We start from the raw sequence: 18394 nt of genomic DNA, 5'->3' as shown, positions 1-18394 counted from the left end.
GGTGCTGTGGCTCAAGTAGTAGAGTGCTAGCCTTGAGCAAAAAAAAAAAAAAAAAAGAAGCCAGGGACAGTGCTCAGGCCCTGAGTTCAAGCCCCAGGACTGGCAAAAAATAAAAAAATAAAAAGAACTTGATTATTTCAAGTACAATGATGATAAATACCAATTTTCATTTTAAAAGCCTAAGCCTTGCAAGTGATTTCTTGCAGGCCTTACTGGTGAATGAACCATGTAAAGTTATATGTAATGATTTTTCTACAGAGTAGCCTGGCCAATTTATGTGATACTTAACATACAACTGAAACATAAAATTTATTAAGCTGGGTATTGTGACTTTAGAATAAAGTTGTTGTGTGATTTGTATCTAAATGAAAGCAGATATAGGATGGAACTTGAAGTAATGAAGGAGCAATCGCAGAGGAAGAAGGGGAGGCTCCTTGGGGAGGGAACAGGGAGATACCCTTCTGGTAAATTCTTCTTTTCTAGCCCTAAACCTCAGGCCTAAGCCTCCAGAACAGCCCTATTTGAGTACTTTTATTGTATATCAGGGGAATTGATTAGATGTATGAGTGTGTGTATGTGTGTGGGTGTTTGTGTGTATGTACACATGCATGCACACATGTCCACACTGGTACTGAGGCTTCAATTCAGAACTTAGGTGCTGTCTCTTAGCTATTTGCTCAAGGCTGGTGCTCTACCCCTTGAGTCATAGCTCCACATCCAGTTTTTGGTAATGAATTGGGGACAAAAGACTCATAGACTTTTCTGGTCCTGAGACTGGGTGGCTTCAAACTGTGATCTGTTCTTCAGATCTTTGCTTCCTAAGTAGGTAGGATTACAGGCATGAGCCACCACTGCCAGACATAGAGGGTTTTTCTGAATGGTTCCTAGTTTTTTTCAAGTTCATTTTTTTTCATATAATGAAACCTATTGCAATGTACTTGATGTTTTTCATGGGCATTTTATTGGTAATCTTGCTGCTGCCTTTCCTTTCAATTTGGAAAGGAAATTCTGATTGAGTTTTATAACTCTTTCTAGAGGAATCTTATTTGGAAAGTATTGCCTTATTTGAGTATTATTTTTATTCTTAAAGATTTTAAAATGTTACAATAGCCTAGAAACATCCAACTTTGTTGAGTGTTCACACTTGATGAATGTTGAAATGTAGTGAACACGAGGATAGTCTCTCTGTCTAGTTGGTTATGGTTGCTAAATCTCCAAATGGTTTGGATAGGCAAAAAGTTTGTTAAATGTGGTCTACTGCTTTCCTATCAGGACTACTAGGGCCAATTAACTAGAGCCATGATCTGATGCTAGCATGTAATTATGGGCATAGTTATTAGATGTGGTAAATCCGTAGCAGGCCCTGGAATTTCCTCTTCTATTAGAGAGTGACTTCAGGCAGTTTTGGTATGGAATGGGTCACTTACTCTGTGAGAACATAATAAGATGGCCTCAGAAAGTAGCTGAGCACTGAGGCACCCATCTACAGTCCGTGTAGACAGAGTCATCAGAGGCAGAATTATCCCAAGTCTTTGGATTTATCCAGACATCAATAAAAATGTAGTTTTTATAGTTTTATTTGAGCAAAATTTTGTGTATTTAGATGCAAAACTAAAATGTTTCTTATTTCTTGTGATCTAAAATAGCCTGGTACTGTAGTTAATTGGCCACTGGAGTAATTGATTCTTAACTCTTTCATTATATTTTAGTCTTGAGATAATAATCTATTCTCCAGTATTTCTGAAAAAATAAGCTTGTGTTAATCTGTAATTCATATTGGTTAAGTAGTGACTTATATTCTCTGAAGCATTAGACAGCAAACTTCTGTCTTAGTCAAGTTACAAACTTCTTTGTTTCTTTTTACAAATGATTTACATTTTTAAAGAAGATCTGATAAAAAAATAAAGTGAACAATTTTCCTTTGCATGATAACACTGTACATTTATCTTCCTTCCTTCACTGATTTATTTTTAGTGTGCCTGGAAAAGAAGATAATGCAGACACTGACCAGGAGAAGAAAGAAGAAAAGGGGGTTTCAGAAAGAGAAAATGATTATGAAGTGGTAAGTGTAGCGAATGAACATGTGAACTTTAGACACTGAACTCATTTGTTCTTGGTTGCCAATGACTGCAATTAGTTACATGTAGAAGAATACTATTTTCTTGAGGACTTCTCTCCAGCAACGTAAACTATAAAATATTGATAAATCTCATTCTGATAAATGTATTTTTGTGTGTGCTAGTCCTGGGATTTGAGCTCAGAGCCTAGTGTCTGTCCCTTAGCTTTTTTGATCACAGCTAGTGCCCTTCTACTTGAACCACAGCTCCACTTCTGTTTCATGGTTCATTGAAGATAAAAGTCTTATAAACCTTCCTGCTTGGGCTAGCTTTGAATTGGGATCCTCATATATCAGTCTCCTGAGTAGTTAGGCTAACAGGTGTGCTAATAGGATAAACGGGTATCCTGTAAGCATCTTGTGAGTGTAGGTAGAATACTATGAGAGATGCGTGCTCTTTCATTCATGACCCAATTATCAAGCTGGATGCTGATGTTGTAGTTACTCAAATCTGAGATTTGAGGCTCATGGTCTAAAACCAGCTAGATGGACAAATCTGTAAGACTCATATCTGCAGTTAAACAGAAAAAAGTAGAGATGTAGTTCAAGTGATAGAGCATCAACCTTCAGCAAAAAAGCCAAACAAGAATGAGAGGCTCTGAGTTCAAGTCCCAATATCGGTATATGATACACACACATACACAGATACAGACACAATTATCATATAATAGCCTTAAAATCTTGGCATGATGTTTGTACTAATTAAAAGTGAATTTTTGGGGAGCTGGGGATATGGCCTAGTGACAAGAGTGCCTGCCTCATATACATGAGGCCCTGGGTTCGATTCCCCAGCACCACATATACAGAAAACGGCCAGAAGTGGCGCTGTGGCTCAAGTGGCAGAGTGCTAGCCTTGAGCAAAAAGAAGCCAGGGACAGTGCTCAGGCCCTCAGTTCAAGCCCCAGGACTGGCCAAAAAAAAAAAAAAGGGGATTTTTTTTTTCTGCGCTTCTGTGCTTTGTACTCCAGTATCTCTCTCACTTGAGGCAGTCAGTTTGCTTTGCCAATATTGTGCTATTAATGATGACAAATTACATTTCAGGAAGAGAGTCAAGAAGTGAGTGATCATGAGGATGAGGAAGAAGAGGAGGAAGAGGAAGAGGATGACATTGAAGGGGGTGACAGCTCTGATGAATCAGATTCTGAATCTGATGAAAAAGGTACTTAACCCCTCAATAGCAGGGCAAAAAGTCATTTCGAGAAGTTGTTTAAAGCTGGATGAAAGTCCCTTAGCATTCTTTATTTCATCCTTGTTGAAAGCAGCTTTTGTGACTGCTGACCAACATATTCCCTGCAAAGAGGCTCAGGTGCTGAAGCCAACAAGGCCTTTATTTCCTAACAGGATTTAGTCATCTGTGATTTCCATTCTTTAGTACAAATAGTATCTGTTGTCTTGACCAATGGGAATACTTCCTTGTTCATCTTTTTAGATTCTAATTTATCCAGGGAATTTCCCCACTAACTATCAAGTAAATACCTGGTAGAGATGCTGGTTTTACACTTGTTTGATAGGTAGAATTATGACATTTTGGCCTTACCCTCCTATTGTTTTTTCCTTCTCTTATAAATAGCCAACTATCAAGCTGACTTAGCAAATATCACTTGTGAAATTGCAATTAAACAAAAGCTAATTGATGAACTAGAAAACAGCCAGAAAAGATTGCAGACACTGAAAAGGCAATATGAAGAGAAGCTAATGATGCTGCAACATAAAATTCGGGATACTCAGCTTGAAAGAGACCAGGTGCTCCAGAATTTGGGTAAGATCTTTTTTCTTTCCTTTTTTTCTTTTTTCTTTTTTCTTTTTGGTGCCAGTACTGGGGATTGAACTCAGGATCTCTTATGTTTACTTTTTTTTTCTCAAAGTTGACACTCTACCACTTGAGCCACATCTTCACACTTCCAGCTTTTCTGCTGTTTAATTGGGGATAAGAGTCTCACAGAACTTTGTAATTGAGATGGATTCAAACTGTGATCCTCAGCTCTCAGCCTCCTGAGTAGCTAGAATTGGAAGCATTAGCCACAGCACCCAACAATAATTATTTTTAATGTAGATTAAAGTTTGAACTTAATCATCAAATGGTATTGTTACTTTGTAAGTCAGTTCATGATTTTCATTGAGAAAATGATTTTGACCATTTTCTGGCTAAAAAAGGCAATCAGTATTACATGTTAAATATTGTTGTTTATTTATTTTACATATGCTATCTACCTAGGCTATTTCATTACTACATTAAGAATGTACTACTTTGCTTTATGCTTAGCATATTGTTAAGTAAAAACTTTAATATTGTTATTGAAGTATAAGTTCTTTCTTCTTCAGTGTTGTATACTGTGACATCAAAATCCAAATCCATGTCCCAAAAAATCAAATGTAAATATCCTTTGGTTCATTTAGGTTCAGTGGAATCTTACTCAGAAGAAAAGGCAAAGAAAGTTAAGTCTGAATATGAAAAGAAACTGCAAGCCATGAATAAAGAATTGCAGAGACTTCAGACAGCTCAAAAAGAACATGCAAGGTTGCTTAAAAATCAGTCTCAGTATGAAAAGCAGCTGAAGAAATTGCAGCAGGATGTGATGGAGATGAAAAAGACAAAGGTATTGATTGTAGTTTCCATTAAGGCTTAATGTCGGTGATGCTTGTGCCATGTTCTTTCCATATTCAGTAACAACCCAAACCTACAAAAGACGCACTTTCCTGTTACCATTAGACGTTATCATCCAATAGGCCTTTTCATCAGTCTTCCTTGAGTAAGCTCAAAACCATGTGCATAAAAGCACTTCTAGCTTGACAGTGGTGGCTCATGCCTATAACCCTAGCTACTCAGGAGGCAAATCTGAGGATCATACTTCAAAGCCAGTTTGTGCAGACAAACCAGTGAGACTTGTATCTCTGACTAGCAAGTGGAAAGCTATGGAGGAATGGGTCAAATGGCAGAGTGTCCAAGACTTGAGCAAAAAGCTAAGCGACAGCATGCAGGCCCTGACCCACATGGGCACCCATATACACACAGCACCTTTGATGGATATTTCTTCTCTAAAATTTCTCCTACAATGCTAACAACGATATAAAATAATCATACATGCAAAAAATTTGGATAATAAACAATATTATGTCCATGATCTACTTTAAGATATTAAAACAGTTGGACACTGAGTCTTCTATATATATCTTCCTAGTCATTTTCCCCATTTTCCAAGAGGTAGCCACCACCTTAAATTTGTTATTTATCTTTCCCATTCATGGAAAAGTGCAAGTTTTCCTCTCCTAACTGAAGAGAGTATGCGACTGGTTTTTCCTTGTGGAGTTAATTGTAAAATCTAAAGATTTAAATAGCTGACAGTGCCTGGGCTGTGTCTCACACCTGTAACCCTTGCTACTTAGGAGGCTGAGGTAAGAGGATCAAAGTCCAAAACCAGCCTGGGCAGAGAAATCTCTGAGACTCTTATCTCCAACCAAAATCTTAACCACAAAAATCCAGAAGTGGAGGTGTGCCTCAAATGGTACGGTACCAGCCTTGAGTGAATAAACCAAACAATAAGCATGAGGCCCTGAATTTAAGCTCCAGTACCAGCACACATGCAGACAAAATAGCTGTCATGGAAATGATGGAGGAAGTACTTAAATGATGATCTTGGACTATCTCTGATAACACCAACAGTAGTTGAAAATTCCTTAGTGATTACTATACATTAGACTCTGTTTTAGTTAAGCACTGTCAAGTTATAATGTCATTAAATTCTTACAACAGAAAAAAATGTGATTGAGGCAGGAAATGGTAGCTTACTTTTATATCTCTGCTACTCAGGAGACTGAGGATCGATCACAGTTTGAAGCCAGCCCAGGCAGCAAAGTACCTGAGAGTTTTATCTCCAGTAAACTTTTAAAAGCTGCAAGTAGAGCTGTAGCTCAAGTGGTAGCCTTGAGCAAAAAAGCTCAGGGCTCTGAGGTCAAGCCCCAAGACATACATACACACACACACAATCACACACACACACACACACACACACACACACACACAGATTGTAGTTGAGAAAAATCAAAGCTTAACCTGAAGAAGTTAAGCAATTTGTTCAACACAGCTACTAATAACTGTTATCAAATTCCATTCTAATCAAATCAAATGAATGTTGAGTATACAAAGAATTGAGTATTAAATAATTTGTTAGAAATATAAATGTATTAACCCTGAAAAAAGAATTGTCTATTGAAAGTATGCAAGGCACACAATTTGTCACTGCTAAAATATGGAGCCAACCCAGATGCCCCTCAGTAGATGAATGGATCAGGAAAATGTGGTACATATACACAATGGAATTTTATGCCTATATCAGAAAGAATACATTGCTTGCTCCATTTGTAAGGAAATGTAAGGACTTGGAAAAAATTATACTAAGTGAAGAGAGCCAGACCCAAAGAAACATGGACTTTATCTATGGTTTCCGTCATAGGGAATAATTAGCACAGGTTTAGGCTAGTCACAGCAGAGGATCACAAGAGCCCAATAGCTATGCCCTTATGAACACATAAGATGATGCTAAGTAAAATGGTCTCCATGTTATGGAAATAAGTGTTATATCACTGTTGTAATTATTTTCAATGTGCCAGGTGAAACCGTAGCTTTTTTTTGTTGATGATCTTCTTGTATCCCCTTCTTGTGGTTATCCCTGCGCTATCACTGTATCTCATCTGAGTACCCTGGGTACTGTATATACTGGTATTAGAACTAGGGAAGTGAAAGGGAATATCAAAATCGAGAGACAAAAGATAAAAAGACAAAGGACTCCAAAAGCAATACTTACAAAACCATTTGGTGTAAACCAATTGAACAACTCATGGGGGGATAGGGAAAGGTAGGGGGGGTAATGAGGGAGGAGGTAACAAATTGTACAATAAATGTACCCACTGCCTTATGTATGAAACTGTAACCCCTCTGTACATCACTTTGGCAATAAATAATTATTCAGAAAAAAGAAAGTATGCAAGGCAAGTCTATATCTCCATGATCAGTGTTCAGAATTCTAAGAATTTGCTTCCATACACGTGGTTTCTTTAATGAATTCAGTGATGGAATAATAAACATATATTCCTAATTTTAGGTTCGTCTCATGAAACAAATGAAGGAAGAACAAGAGAAAGCCAGGCTGACAGAGTCTAGAAGAAACAGAGAAATTGCTCAGTTGAAAAAGGATCAGCGTAAGAGAGATGTGAGTAGACTTTTACTCTGTATTATGTAAGAATATTCTGCATGCAGCAAGACTGTCTAATCAATAGAAGAAACATCTCTCAGTTTAATTAATGCAGGACAGTAAGTAAGCATTGATTTTTATGAAAGGACATTTGCTATAGTATATGGATTATAGTAATTCAGTGTAAAAGTTTATGAAATGACTGATTACTATAAACTGTATTTATGGTTTATTTCTTAGGTGATGAGATAGTATTAAGTGTTTCAGTATTATATCAGAGACAAGTTCACGGTGTTTCTAGGGATTTCTACAAATGCTCCTGCCATAGTAACTAGTCCTTACTACTATTTATGTAAGACTTTTACTTTTTTGTATCAGTACTGAGGCTTGAACTCAGGCTCTGGGTACTTACTATCCCTTAGCTTTTTCACTCAAGGCTGGTGCTCTACCACCTGAGTCACCAGAAAGTCAGAGGTAGAAGTGAGGCTCAGGTCATAAAACACCAGCCTTGAAGGACAGAGTTAAAGGACAACACCCAAGCCCTGTGTTCAAGCCCCAGGTGCACACATGCACACACGCACATACACATACACGCAAACACACACACACACACACACACACGGAAGTTAAAGAGACATATTTAAAGGATTTAGAAAAGGGACCTGCATATAATAAACACTCTAATATTTGTTAAATAAATGTATGTAGCACATAATAACTTTTCAGTTTTAAGACTGGGATTGGTGTATCAGTATGTGTTTGTTGGGATGAACTGTATCTGTAGAAATGGATACAACGTTCTTAAAACTCTGAGAGTTTCCAAGAACTTGGGGGAAGTCACAAAGGAGTAGGACATAATATATATTTTAATTTCTGATTTCAGCTTGTTCAATGTTGTTTTACAGCATCAACTTAGACTTCTGGAAGCCCAAAAGAGAAACCAAGAAGTGGTTCTTCGTCGCAAAACTGAAGAGGTACAGTAAACTAGTTGATGATTTGGAGACTACATCTTGACTTTGAGATAGATGATGGATTCCCAGAGATCGAGAGGGTTTGTCAACCCCTGTTGTCATTTCAGGTGACAGCTCTTCGTCGACAAGTAAGGCCCATGTCTGATAAAGTGGCTGGAAAGGTCACTCGGAAGCTGAGCTCCTCTGATGCCCCTGCTCAGGATGCAAGTTCGAATACAGCTGCTGTTGACATGGATGCATCAAGGGCAGGTGCCCAGCAGAAAATGAAAATTCCTGTGGCAAGGGTCCAGGCTTTACCAACACCCACCACAAATGGAACCAGGTTCTCATGACTAATGCTCTCTTGATATTCAGTCATTACAGGCATTCATACTGAATGTTGTTTATAAATGAATCAATCTTGCTTTGGGGTGGGAGATAGTATGTAAGTAGTTATATTTGTCCATTTTTTAAATGATTGTAGAAAAAAATATCAGAGGAAAGGACTTACTGGCCGAGTGTTCACTTCCAAGACAGCCCGGATGAAGTGGCAACTGCTGGAGCGCAGGGTGACCGACATTATCATGCAGAAAATGACCATTTCTAACATGGAGTCCGATATGAACAGACTTCTCAAGGTGCGGAAATAGAAGCTTCCTGTGCTTGCTCTCACCAACTCTAACTAAACTCTACTCATTTTAATGCTTACTACATTGTTGTTTGGGCCTCTTCTTTCGTTGTTCTGGTACTGGGGCTTGAACTCAGTCCCTTAGCTTTGTCACTCAAGTCTGGCTTGCACCACTGGAACCACAGTCCAACTTCTGGCTTTTTGGTGGTTAAAGAGATAAAAGGCCAGATGTGGGCCTTTCTTGACCTATAATCCTGTCTACTTAGGAGGTGAGATGTTAGGATCCTGGGCACAGGATCTCAGCCTCCTGTATAGCTAGGATTACAAGCCATTGGTACCTGGCTTATTTTGGTTTTGATTGTATTTGGGCATGAGTAGGATGAATATCATTTTATTCAAATCTAACTTTTTGTTTTTAAATAGCAACGGGAAGAACTCACCAGAAGACGAGAGAAACTATCTAAGAGAAGAGAGAGGATCATCAAGGAGAATGGAGAGGGGGATAAAAATGTGGTTAACATCAGTGAAGAGATGGAGTCACTAACTGCTAATATAGATTACATCAATGACAGCATTTCCGACTGTCAAGCCAACATCATGCAGATGGAGGAAGCAAAGGTTTGTAATATAAAAAATGTTTAATGGCTGTCGTTTATCATTTTTGTGTGCTGGTACTGGGGCTTGATCTCAGGGGTCTAGGCATGCACTGTCCGTAGCTTTTCTGCTCATTGCTGGTGCTCTATCATTTGAGCCACAGCTCCACTTCTGGATGTTTGGTAGTTAATTGGAAACAGTCTTATGGACTTTTTTGCCCTGGCTAGCTTTGAACCAGGATCTTTACATCTCAGCCTCCTGAGTAAATAGGATTATAGGCATGAGCCACCATTCTGTCTTGAATTCTTTTTTTTTTTTTCCCACCAGTGTTGGGGCTTGAATTCAGGGTCCTGGGCACTGTCCTTGGGCTCTTTAGCTCAAGGCTAGCACTCTACCACTTGAGCCCCAGTCCCACTTCCAGCTTTTTCTGTGTATATGGTACTAAGGAATCGAACCTAGGGCTTCCTGCATGCTAGGCGAGCACTCTACCACTAAGCCACATCCCCAGCCCATGCCTTGATTTATTAATACCTTCAAATATGTCTTTTCAGCTTGACAAGATGCTTCTCGGTGCAGAGATCATGTGATATGCTTTTCTGTGCAGCTTCCTTGACTAATCAAGTACAATAGGCCTTTGCTTCCTGTTTAAATATATCTAGTCTAATGTAATGACCATTATACTTCGGTTTAATGTAGGAGGAAGGCGAGACATTGGATGTGACTGCAGTCATTAATGCTTGCACACTTACAGAAGCCAGATACCTGCTGGATCACTTCCTGTCAATGGGCATCAACAAGGTAAGATTTAATCATCTTTTTCCTGAAGAACCTAAGTTTTGAGCAATGCACTGAATTTCTTTCCTGTTTATTCTCTTTGGTCACACTTCCCTTGTTAATAAGCAATAAGGTAATTGAAAAAAAAAAGAATCTTCCTTTAGAGTTAAGAAGTCTTTAAAACAATGTTATGAGTTTGTTATCTATTATGATTATTGTATCAAAAGAAGAAAATTTCTATTGTGCCTTTTTTTTTGGTGGGGTGGGGGGTAGTGGTGGTGCCAGTACTGGGGTTTGAACTCAGGGCCTAGGCTCTGTTCTTTTAGTTTTTGCTGCTGAAGGCTGGTAGTTTACCACTTGAGCTATACCTCCACTTTCAGCTTTTTTTGTTAATTGGAGATAAGCATCTCAAGGACTAGCAGGGTGTTGGTGGTTCATGCCTGTAATCCTAGCTAATTCAGGAGGCTGAGATCTGACGATCGCAATTCTAAGCCAGTCAGAGGAGGAAAACCTGTGAAATTCTTTTTGCCAAAAAAAAAGTTAGAGCTATGGTTCAAGTGGCAGAGTGCTAGCCTTGGGCACAAAAGCTTAGGGACAAAGCTCAGCACAAGTGGCTCATGCCTATAATCCTAGCTGCTCAGGAGGCTGAGATCTGAGCATAAGGGCTCAAAGCCAGCATGGGCAGAAAAATCTGTGAGACTCTCTTCTCAAAGCTACTCAGCAATAGCTGGAGTGACACTGTGGCTCAAGTGGTAGAGCACCAGCCTTGAGCACAAAGAGGCTCAGGGATAGCTCTCAGGCTCTGAGTTCAAGCCCCACGACACTCCCCCTCCCCCAAGCTCATGGACAGCACCTGGGCCCTCAGTTCAAGCCACAGGGCTGGCGCGCGCGCGCACACACACACACACACACACACACACACACACGAACACACGCACACAATTCTGAAGTACTTTCCTACTTAGGCTGGCTTCAGAAAACCATGATCTTCACATTTCAGCCTCCTAACTCTAGCTAGGAGTTAGTCATTAGCTACCAGTGCTTGGCTCCTGTTTTGCTTTAGCAAAGGAAAACTATCCTCAAAATGAACAAGTTTGGTACTATAACTGAAAATATTGATCTTTTATGGTCTAAAAGATAATCAGAAAAAGTAACAATTCTACCAACCTGATCTTTTGGTAGTACTGGGGTTTAAAATCAGGACAAGTGCTCTCCCACTCAGTACACATCTCTGGCTTTTATCTGTGGAATATAAATGCTCTCATCTGTTACCAGTAAAGAACTTATGCCCAAATATTGAAGGTGTTAAGGACTACCAACTTCATTCTTTCTCACTCTGGGACTCTACTATAGTCTTTATGTTGTTTTCTTATTTAATCTTCATGCTGTGCCAAAAAGTTATTTAGACCATTTGTTACACAAAGAAACTGAAGATCAGGATAGCATCTTGGACAGGTGGACATTCTCCAAGATCATGAAGCTATTGGGTAGGGGAAGTGAGACACATCAAGCTCTGTCTGTCTTTGTGTTTGCTGTTTGACATGGATCTCTACATAGATTTCTCTTTTGTATGACCTAAGATAGTTTGTTGTGGTGGTTTTTCTTGTAGGGTCTTCAGGCTGCTCAGAAAGAAGCTCAAATTAAAGTTCTTGAAGGACGACTCAAACAAACTGAAATAACCAGTGCTACCCAAAACCAGCTCTTATTCCACATGCTGAAAGAAAAAGCAGAATTAAATCCCGAGTTAGATGCTTTACTCGGCCATGCTTTACAAGGTAATTTGGGCTAAATTTTAATTGAGTTGCATGGTAGCTTTGCTTTTCAAATATGCTATTTTATATCCTTCCTTTATGGTTCATCTGAATAGATGCTGTACTTATGCTTTTTAACAATTATTCTTCCTTTAATTTGCATGTCCATATAAATTGAGGGGAATTATTGTTATTCTAAGAAGTGATTTCCAACTTACCTGCTTATTACCTAGTCTTATTAAGCAATTATGTTTTTGGAATCAAAAGGACCAACTAAGTTTCTGAATTGGTTGTTTACTTAGAAGATTAACCAAGTTTCATGACTTTATTCTGTATGTCTAACTTCACTAAAGAACAATTTCTAAGTGTTTGCTATATGGCAACTATTCTACCTACCTTATAAATGGTACATAATCTTGTTTCATGTGAGTTCTTAACATTGGATCTGTTTTGATTGGAGTATTGCTTTTTGTTTCCTTTTTTTGCTGTGATTTATACAGATCTAGATAGTGTTCCCGTAGGTAAGTATATTTAGCTTTCTGTGTACCCTACAGCTGCATGAGTTACTAATTGTTCATGTACACTAATTGTGGTACACCTTATTTTAAAGATTTAAAAAACATTGGCAGCCAGTTGGTTTTTGCATGATCATTTTTTTTAAATGTGGCTATGATCACAAACATACTAAATCTTTTTGTCTTTATTAAACATTCCTGATTGTAAAATCTTAGTGGTTTAAAGAAATATGCTTTCCTTTATTTAATTATCTCTTATTATTTGAGCTCCAGTCATGACTTCAGGTTCGTAAATCTTCTTAGCACCTTCTCATTCTTAGAGGAAAATGTGGAATATGGCTTCCTTTTTCATTCTTAAATGTATTTGTTAACTCTCACCTAGTGTTTTAACCTCCCAAATAACTTCCTTTGTATGTATCTTATATATATTATATATATGCATATATATATACATATTCACTCCGTTCTCATCTGTTCTTTATTTTTGTAAACTTAGGCATAGATGTCTTTACAGTAGGAAGTGAACAAAACTAAGAACTTTTTTTCTTGGTTAAATAGGTTGACATAATGATAAGCATAACATTTTCCAGTATGGAGAAGTTCTGTTTTAAGCTATCCAACCTCTTGACAGGAACGAGGCTGATTAGGATAGGTAACTAGGGCTCATGTTAGGAATCTCAAGTGCCTGGCTCTGTAACCAGTTTGACATTTCATCTGTTAACAAGTCAATTCTATTCCCTCCTCCATTCTTCCTCTTCTTTTACCTTCACCTTGTTATTCTTCTCCTCACCATGCTTCTCATCTCTCTTCCCCTTCCTCTCCTCTCTTTCCTCCTTCACTTGCTTCTTCCTTCTTCTTTTTTCTTTTCATCTCCTCTTCTGTTCTCAGGGTCTTAACTGATAGTAATATTTGAGATCTCTCTCTCTCTCTCTCTCTCTCTCTCTCTCTCTCTCTCTCTCTCTCTCTCTCTCTCTCTTGCCAGTCCTGAGGCTTGAACTCAGGGCCTGAGCATTGTCTCTGGCTTTTTTTTTTTTTTTTGCTCAAGGCTAGCACTCTACCACTTGGAGCCACAGTGCCACTTCCATCTTTTTCTATATATGTGGTGCTGAGAAATCGAACCCAGGGTTTCATGTATACAAGGCGAGCACTTTACCACTAGGCCATATTCCAGTCCCTCTTTTTTTTTTTTTTTTTAAATTCTGGGCTTGAACTCAGGATCTCATACTCATACGTTTTTTTGTTTTTTTTGATCAAGGCTGGTGCTCTACCACTGGAGCCACACTTCTACTTGCTGGTTAAGTGGAGATAAGAGTCTCATGGAATTTTCTGTCTGGGTTTGCTTTGAACCATGGTCCTCAGATTTCAGCCTCCTAAGTAGCTAACTGAGCCACCAGTATCTGGTTTGCAATCAAATATTTCTAAAGATGTCAGTTACAGGATTGTTTTATTAATTCTTCTACACAGTACATACTACTTACTATACACTATACAGAGAGAGAGAGAGAGGTTTTTTTTTAATCTTTTTTGAGTTTATTTCTTTATTCATTCACTTGTTTTTGAGCTGGGACTTGAACTCAGGGCCTGGGTACCTTTCCCTCGAAGCTAGTGCTTTGCCACTCAAGCTACACCTTCACTTCTGGTTTGTTGCTAGTTATAAGGGTCTCATGGACTTTTCTGCCTGAGCTGGCTGTGATCCTTAATCTTCAGATCTCAGCATCCTGAATAACTAGGATTACAGGTATGAGCCACCAGTGCCCAGCTGAAGGGATATCTTTTATATTAAAAAAAATAATTGTAGAGGAAAACTTGGGACCATTTGGTTAACTTCCAGTGGAGTTAGATTGTGAAACTTTAGATATGAATGATCTTCAGAACTTATGGAAGTTTTATCTGTCTTGAGCTTAATGCTTTGATGAGAAAAGTTGCTGACCTTGGGCTAGTGTTGATGTCTCAGACTTGTGCCACGATTAGGTGATGTTATGCGTGGGACTCACATAGCAAGAGTGCTTCAGATCAATTTTGATTCTGAAGACATGTGTTGAGTTAGACTGTTGGGGGTGGGGGTGATGTCCTCTCTGTGTTGGGCTAGGTTGGCTCATATCAGGACATAGTTATCGCCCAAGAACAAATTAAGTGTGTTTTTTGTTTGTTTTTTTTACTAAGTATACCCATAACATTACAAGTTTTCTTTGGTTTTATCACTCTCTGTATATCTTAGCCTACCAGTATACCTGGGAAATCAGACGGAAGCTTGTTGCTTGATATAGTTGTATTTGCTAGTTACTTACCTTACCAATCAAAACATCCCTCTTTAGAGAAGACCCTTAAGCTTCCTACGAATGATGTGCTTTGGGGAACAAATTGCCTTGAAAACCAATGTTATCTTCATCTCAGAAATTGAAGTGTGTGTGTGTGTGTGTGTGTGTGTGTGTGTGTGTGTGTCCCCATCCTAGATGTGGCTCCATATTAGATAATACTATGAAATATTACTGTCTTTCTACCAGGGTATATGCCAACTGATGAGGAAGAAGACAAACATCAGTGGAGAGAGAGAAATTAGTTGATTGATCGAAGTCCCTTTCATATGATGTAAAAGTAAAAGGGGATGAATTAAGTAAAATACACACACACAGATAGATAAATAGATAATAGATACATGATAGATTATCTAGATACATACATGCATTCATAGGTAGAGATTACATATAATACTGTATTTATTTTTGTGGAACGATTTTACAATAGAACATGTGTTTCAAAAGCCTTCACTGATGTTAGGGGCAAAATTTTACACAGTTTATTTGTTGTGGCTGTTTTGTATACTGACTTCTTACTAGCTTTCTGTGTTTGATTCTTTCCTACCCCCTTTTCTAGTGTGTTACCATGGTACTAAAGTAGCAGTGGTTTATTTGTATTTATTTTCAGACTATTGCATGTAGATCTATTTTTTATGTCTTCTGTGTACATGTGAATGAGTTGCATGCCCACAGCTAACTTTTATGTATCTCATATATCTTCTTTCTACTAGGAAGTAAATGTTAGAAAAAAACAACAGAAAAATACTTAACTAGGTTGGGATAGCTATTCAAGTAAAACAAATATGTTTATATTGATGTATTTCACAGTACAGGAAAGAGCTCATGCAGCATTTACTGTAGCCTTGGAATTTTAATATGTATATTTGGGAGCTTGAATAATACATGATAAATACAGGGCTCTGATAAAAGTTCACACATACACGCGCACACACACACACAGACACACTATCTTTAAAATTAGGGTCTTTGAGAGTCAAGTGCTGGTGGCTCATGCCTGTAATTCTAGCTACTCAGGAGTCTGAGGTCTGAGGATCACAGTTCAAAGCCAGTCCAGGTAGAAAACTTTTGAGATTTTCATCTCCTACTGTCTTATCAAAAAGCCAGAAGTGAAGTTGTGGCTCAAGGGGTAGCGGGCCAGATTTGGGTGAAAAAGCCAAAAGCGTGTGAGAAAGAAGCCTTGAATTCTATCCCCAGGACTGGCACACACACATACCAAAGTGTGTATATATAATTATATATACTGAAATGATCACCTAATTCCCATTCTTTAAATATATGCATCCATGTGTCATCATTCAGATGTATGACTTTCCTGTTTGGACACACTTTGCCTCATCCTTGGACATGTATGTAGTCCAAGGGGTTTCCTAGAGGTATGTTTTGTAAATATCTATGATTTAGGGATTAAAGCCCACCCAGTTGACCATATCTGAGACATTGAGCTGATAGTTGCATAGCATAGGGATTATGGTTACCATTCACATGATGATGTGGATAACACTTATATTTGTGACATTTCCTTTTAGAAAATGTAGACGAAAGTACTGATGAAGATGCACCTTTACACAGCCCAGGATCTGAGGGAAGGTAAAAGAACCTTTAGAGACTCAATAGATTTGACTTGTTTATATGCTTTTCATCTTATATCAAAAGTTATGCTAAAACAGAAACACCTTTGAATTTTATGGCTAAGAAAATAGGTAAATAGAGTCAATAATATGGAGGGCAAACCAAGACAATCACAAATTTCAAAATACAAATATAGGAAAAAAAAGAAAAAGGAAGAAACTGGAGGCTGCATGCTGGTGCCTCATTCCTGTAATCCTAGCTACACAGGAGGCTGAGATCTGAGGATTGTTGTTCAAAGCCAGCCTGGACCAAAAGTCCAGGAGACTCTTATCTGCAATTAGCCACCAGAAAACTGGAAGTGGCACTGTGGCTCAAGTGGTAGGGTGCTTGAGCTGAAAAGCTCAGGGCCAGTGTCCAGGTCCACAGTTCAAGCCCCATGACCAACAAAAAAAAAAAAAAAAGGAGGAGATGGAGGAATGTCTTTCTAGAGTGCCAGCCAGTGAGTGAAACCGTCAGGTACTGAATTTGAGTCCTGGTCCCAGACAAAAAAATACCAACACAGGAACATTTAAAAGAGAAAAGTCAATTTTAATTCATTTACACACACACACACACACGTGTGCATGTGCTCCCACTCATGCTCTTGCTCTTGCTCCCTTGGCTTTTTTACCCAAGGATGGTATCCAGCCACTTGAACCACATCTCCTCTTCTGGCCTTTTGCTGTTGGAGATAAGAGTCGCAGAAACTTTTCTGACTTTGATCCTTGATCTTGGGATCTTAGTCTCCTGAGTAGCTAGTATTATAAGCATGAGCAACTGGCCTCTAGCTCATTTTGTTTTGTTCTGTTTTTTTGTCTTTTTAAAGTCCTGGGGCTTGAACTCAGGGCCTGAGCACTGTCCCTGGCTTATTTTTGCTCAAGGCTAGCAGTCTACCACTAGAGCAACAGTGCCACTTCTGGCTTTTTCTATATATATGGTGCTGAGGAATCGAACCCTGGGTTTCATGTATATGAGGCAAGCACTTTACCACTAGGCCATATTCCCAGCTCCATCATCTAGCTCATTTTGATGTGAAATATCATCTCTTTATGTTTTCCATAGACATATTCCAATAGTTAGAAAATGTAGTATTCTATAATAAGTTTGTATGATCTCATGGTTAATTCCTTATTTATATACAGCACACTATCCTCAGACCTTATGAAGCTTTGTGGTGAGGGGAAACCCAAGAACAAGGTAAGGAGAATTAAAATGACCAGTAATCATTTTTTAGTGTTGTTTATACAATCAGTAACAGAGAGATCTCGGATTTCACTTTTAAGAGAGTAGAATAGATGTGTATGTACTCAAACTCTCCTTTATAAGAAATTTAGTTTTTTTAATATTCCCCCTTAAGTGGTAATAGGAAAGAAATTCATTTTGAGAATTTTCTCTTTTAGGAACTGAATTTTACTGTACTTGTGCACTTTTTCTTTGGATAAGATATATTATATGGTGTAACTTTTTTGAACAATTAACTGATAGTTTAATCAAATGAATACCAAGAAGCTGAAACATGTCTCCGCTTTCCTCCCCTCCCCTCCCCTCCCTTTCCCTCCCCTCCCCTCCCTTCCCCTCCCCTCCTCTCCCCACTTTTTCCTTCCTCTGTACCTCTACCTTTCCTTCCCTTCCCTTCTGTTCCCCTTCATTCCCTTCCTTCCCCTACCTTCCCCTCCCCTTCCTTCTCTCTTCCTTTTAATACAGTGCTATTTGAGACCGATTATGTGACTCTAAGTATGATTTTACCACCTCTTACCTGTGTGATTGGGCAAGTTATTTACCTTCTCTGTAGTTTTCTGTAGATTAGTGAATTGAGATGATAGTATCCATCCACATTCTAATGTAATAAAGTGTTTAGAACAACACCTGGCACAGGAGTTCAATATAAATGTTAGCTGTTACTGGGGCCTACAGGACTTCTGAGTGAGGGATATGGAACCACGTCGGTTGA

At 38.6% G+C, this 18394-nt stretch overlaps 1 protein-coding gene across 7 annotated transcripts in view; it reads left to right on the top strand.

Moving 5' to 3' along the window:
• Kif21a (kinesin family member 21A) overlaps positions 1-18394 on the top strand; it is a 144962-nt gene that overhangs the window by 100391 nt on the left and 26177 nt on the right. For 5 of the 7 annotated variants that reach the window (XM_048366574.1, XM_048366627.1, XM_048366620.1 and 2 more), the window contains 14 exons: positions 1975-2062; positions 3158-3275; positions 3687-3875; positions 4514-4713; positions 7216-7323; positions 8211-8279; positions 8384-8598; positions 8740-8893; positions 9307-9501; positions 10174-10275; positions 11861-12026; positions 12503-12523; positions 16362-16422; positions 17586-17640. In XM_048366574.1, coding sequence (XP_048222531.1) covers positions 1975-2062; positions 3158-3275; positions 3687-3875; positions 4514-4713; positions 7216-7323; positions 8211-8279; positions 8384-8598; positions 8740-8893; positions 9307-9501; positions 10174-10275; positions 11861-12026; positions 12503-12523; positions 16362-16422; positions 17586-17640 — 1741 coding nt within the window. The remainder of the gene's footprint in view (positions 1-1974; positions 2063-3157; positions 3276-3686; positions 3876-4513; positions 4714-7215; positions 7324-8210; positions 8280-8383; positions 8599-8739; positions 8894-9306; positions 9502-10173; positions 10276-11860; positions 12027-12502; positions 12524-16361; positions 16423-17585; positions 17641-18394) is intronic. The other 2 variants (XM_048366602.1, XM_048366583.1) reach the window with 1 other exon arrangement.

The sequence above is a fragment of the Perognathus longimembris genome, chromosome 1, assembly GCF_023159225.1.
Source record: "Perognathus longimembris pacificus isolate PPM17 chromosome 1, ASM2315922v1, whole genome shotgun sequence".
Classification (NCBI taxonomy): domain Eukaryota; kingdom Metazoa; phylum Chordata; class Mammalia; order Rodentia; family Heteromyidae; genus Perognathus; species Perognathus longimembris.
The sequence above is the reverse complement of the archived record's forward strand: the minus strand, read 5'-3'. Positions and strand labels throughout refer to the sequence as shown.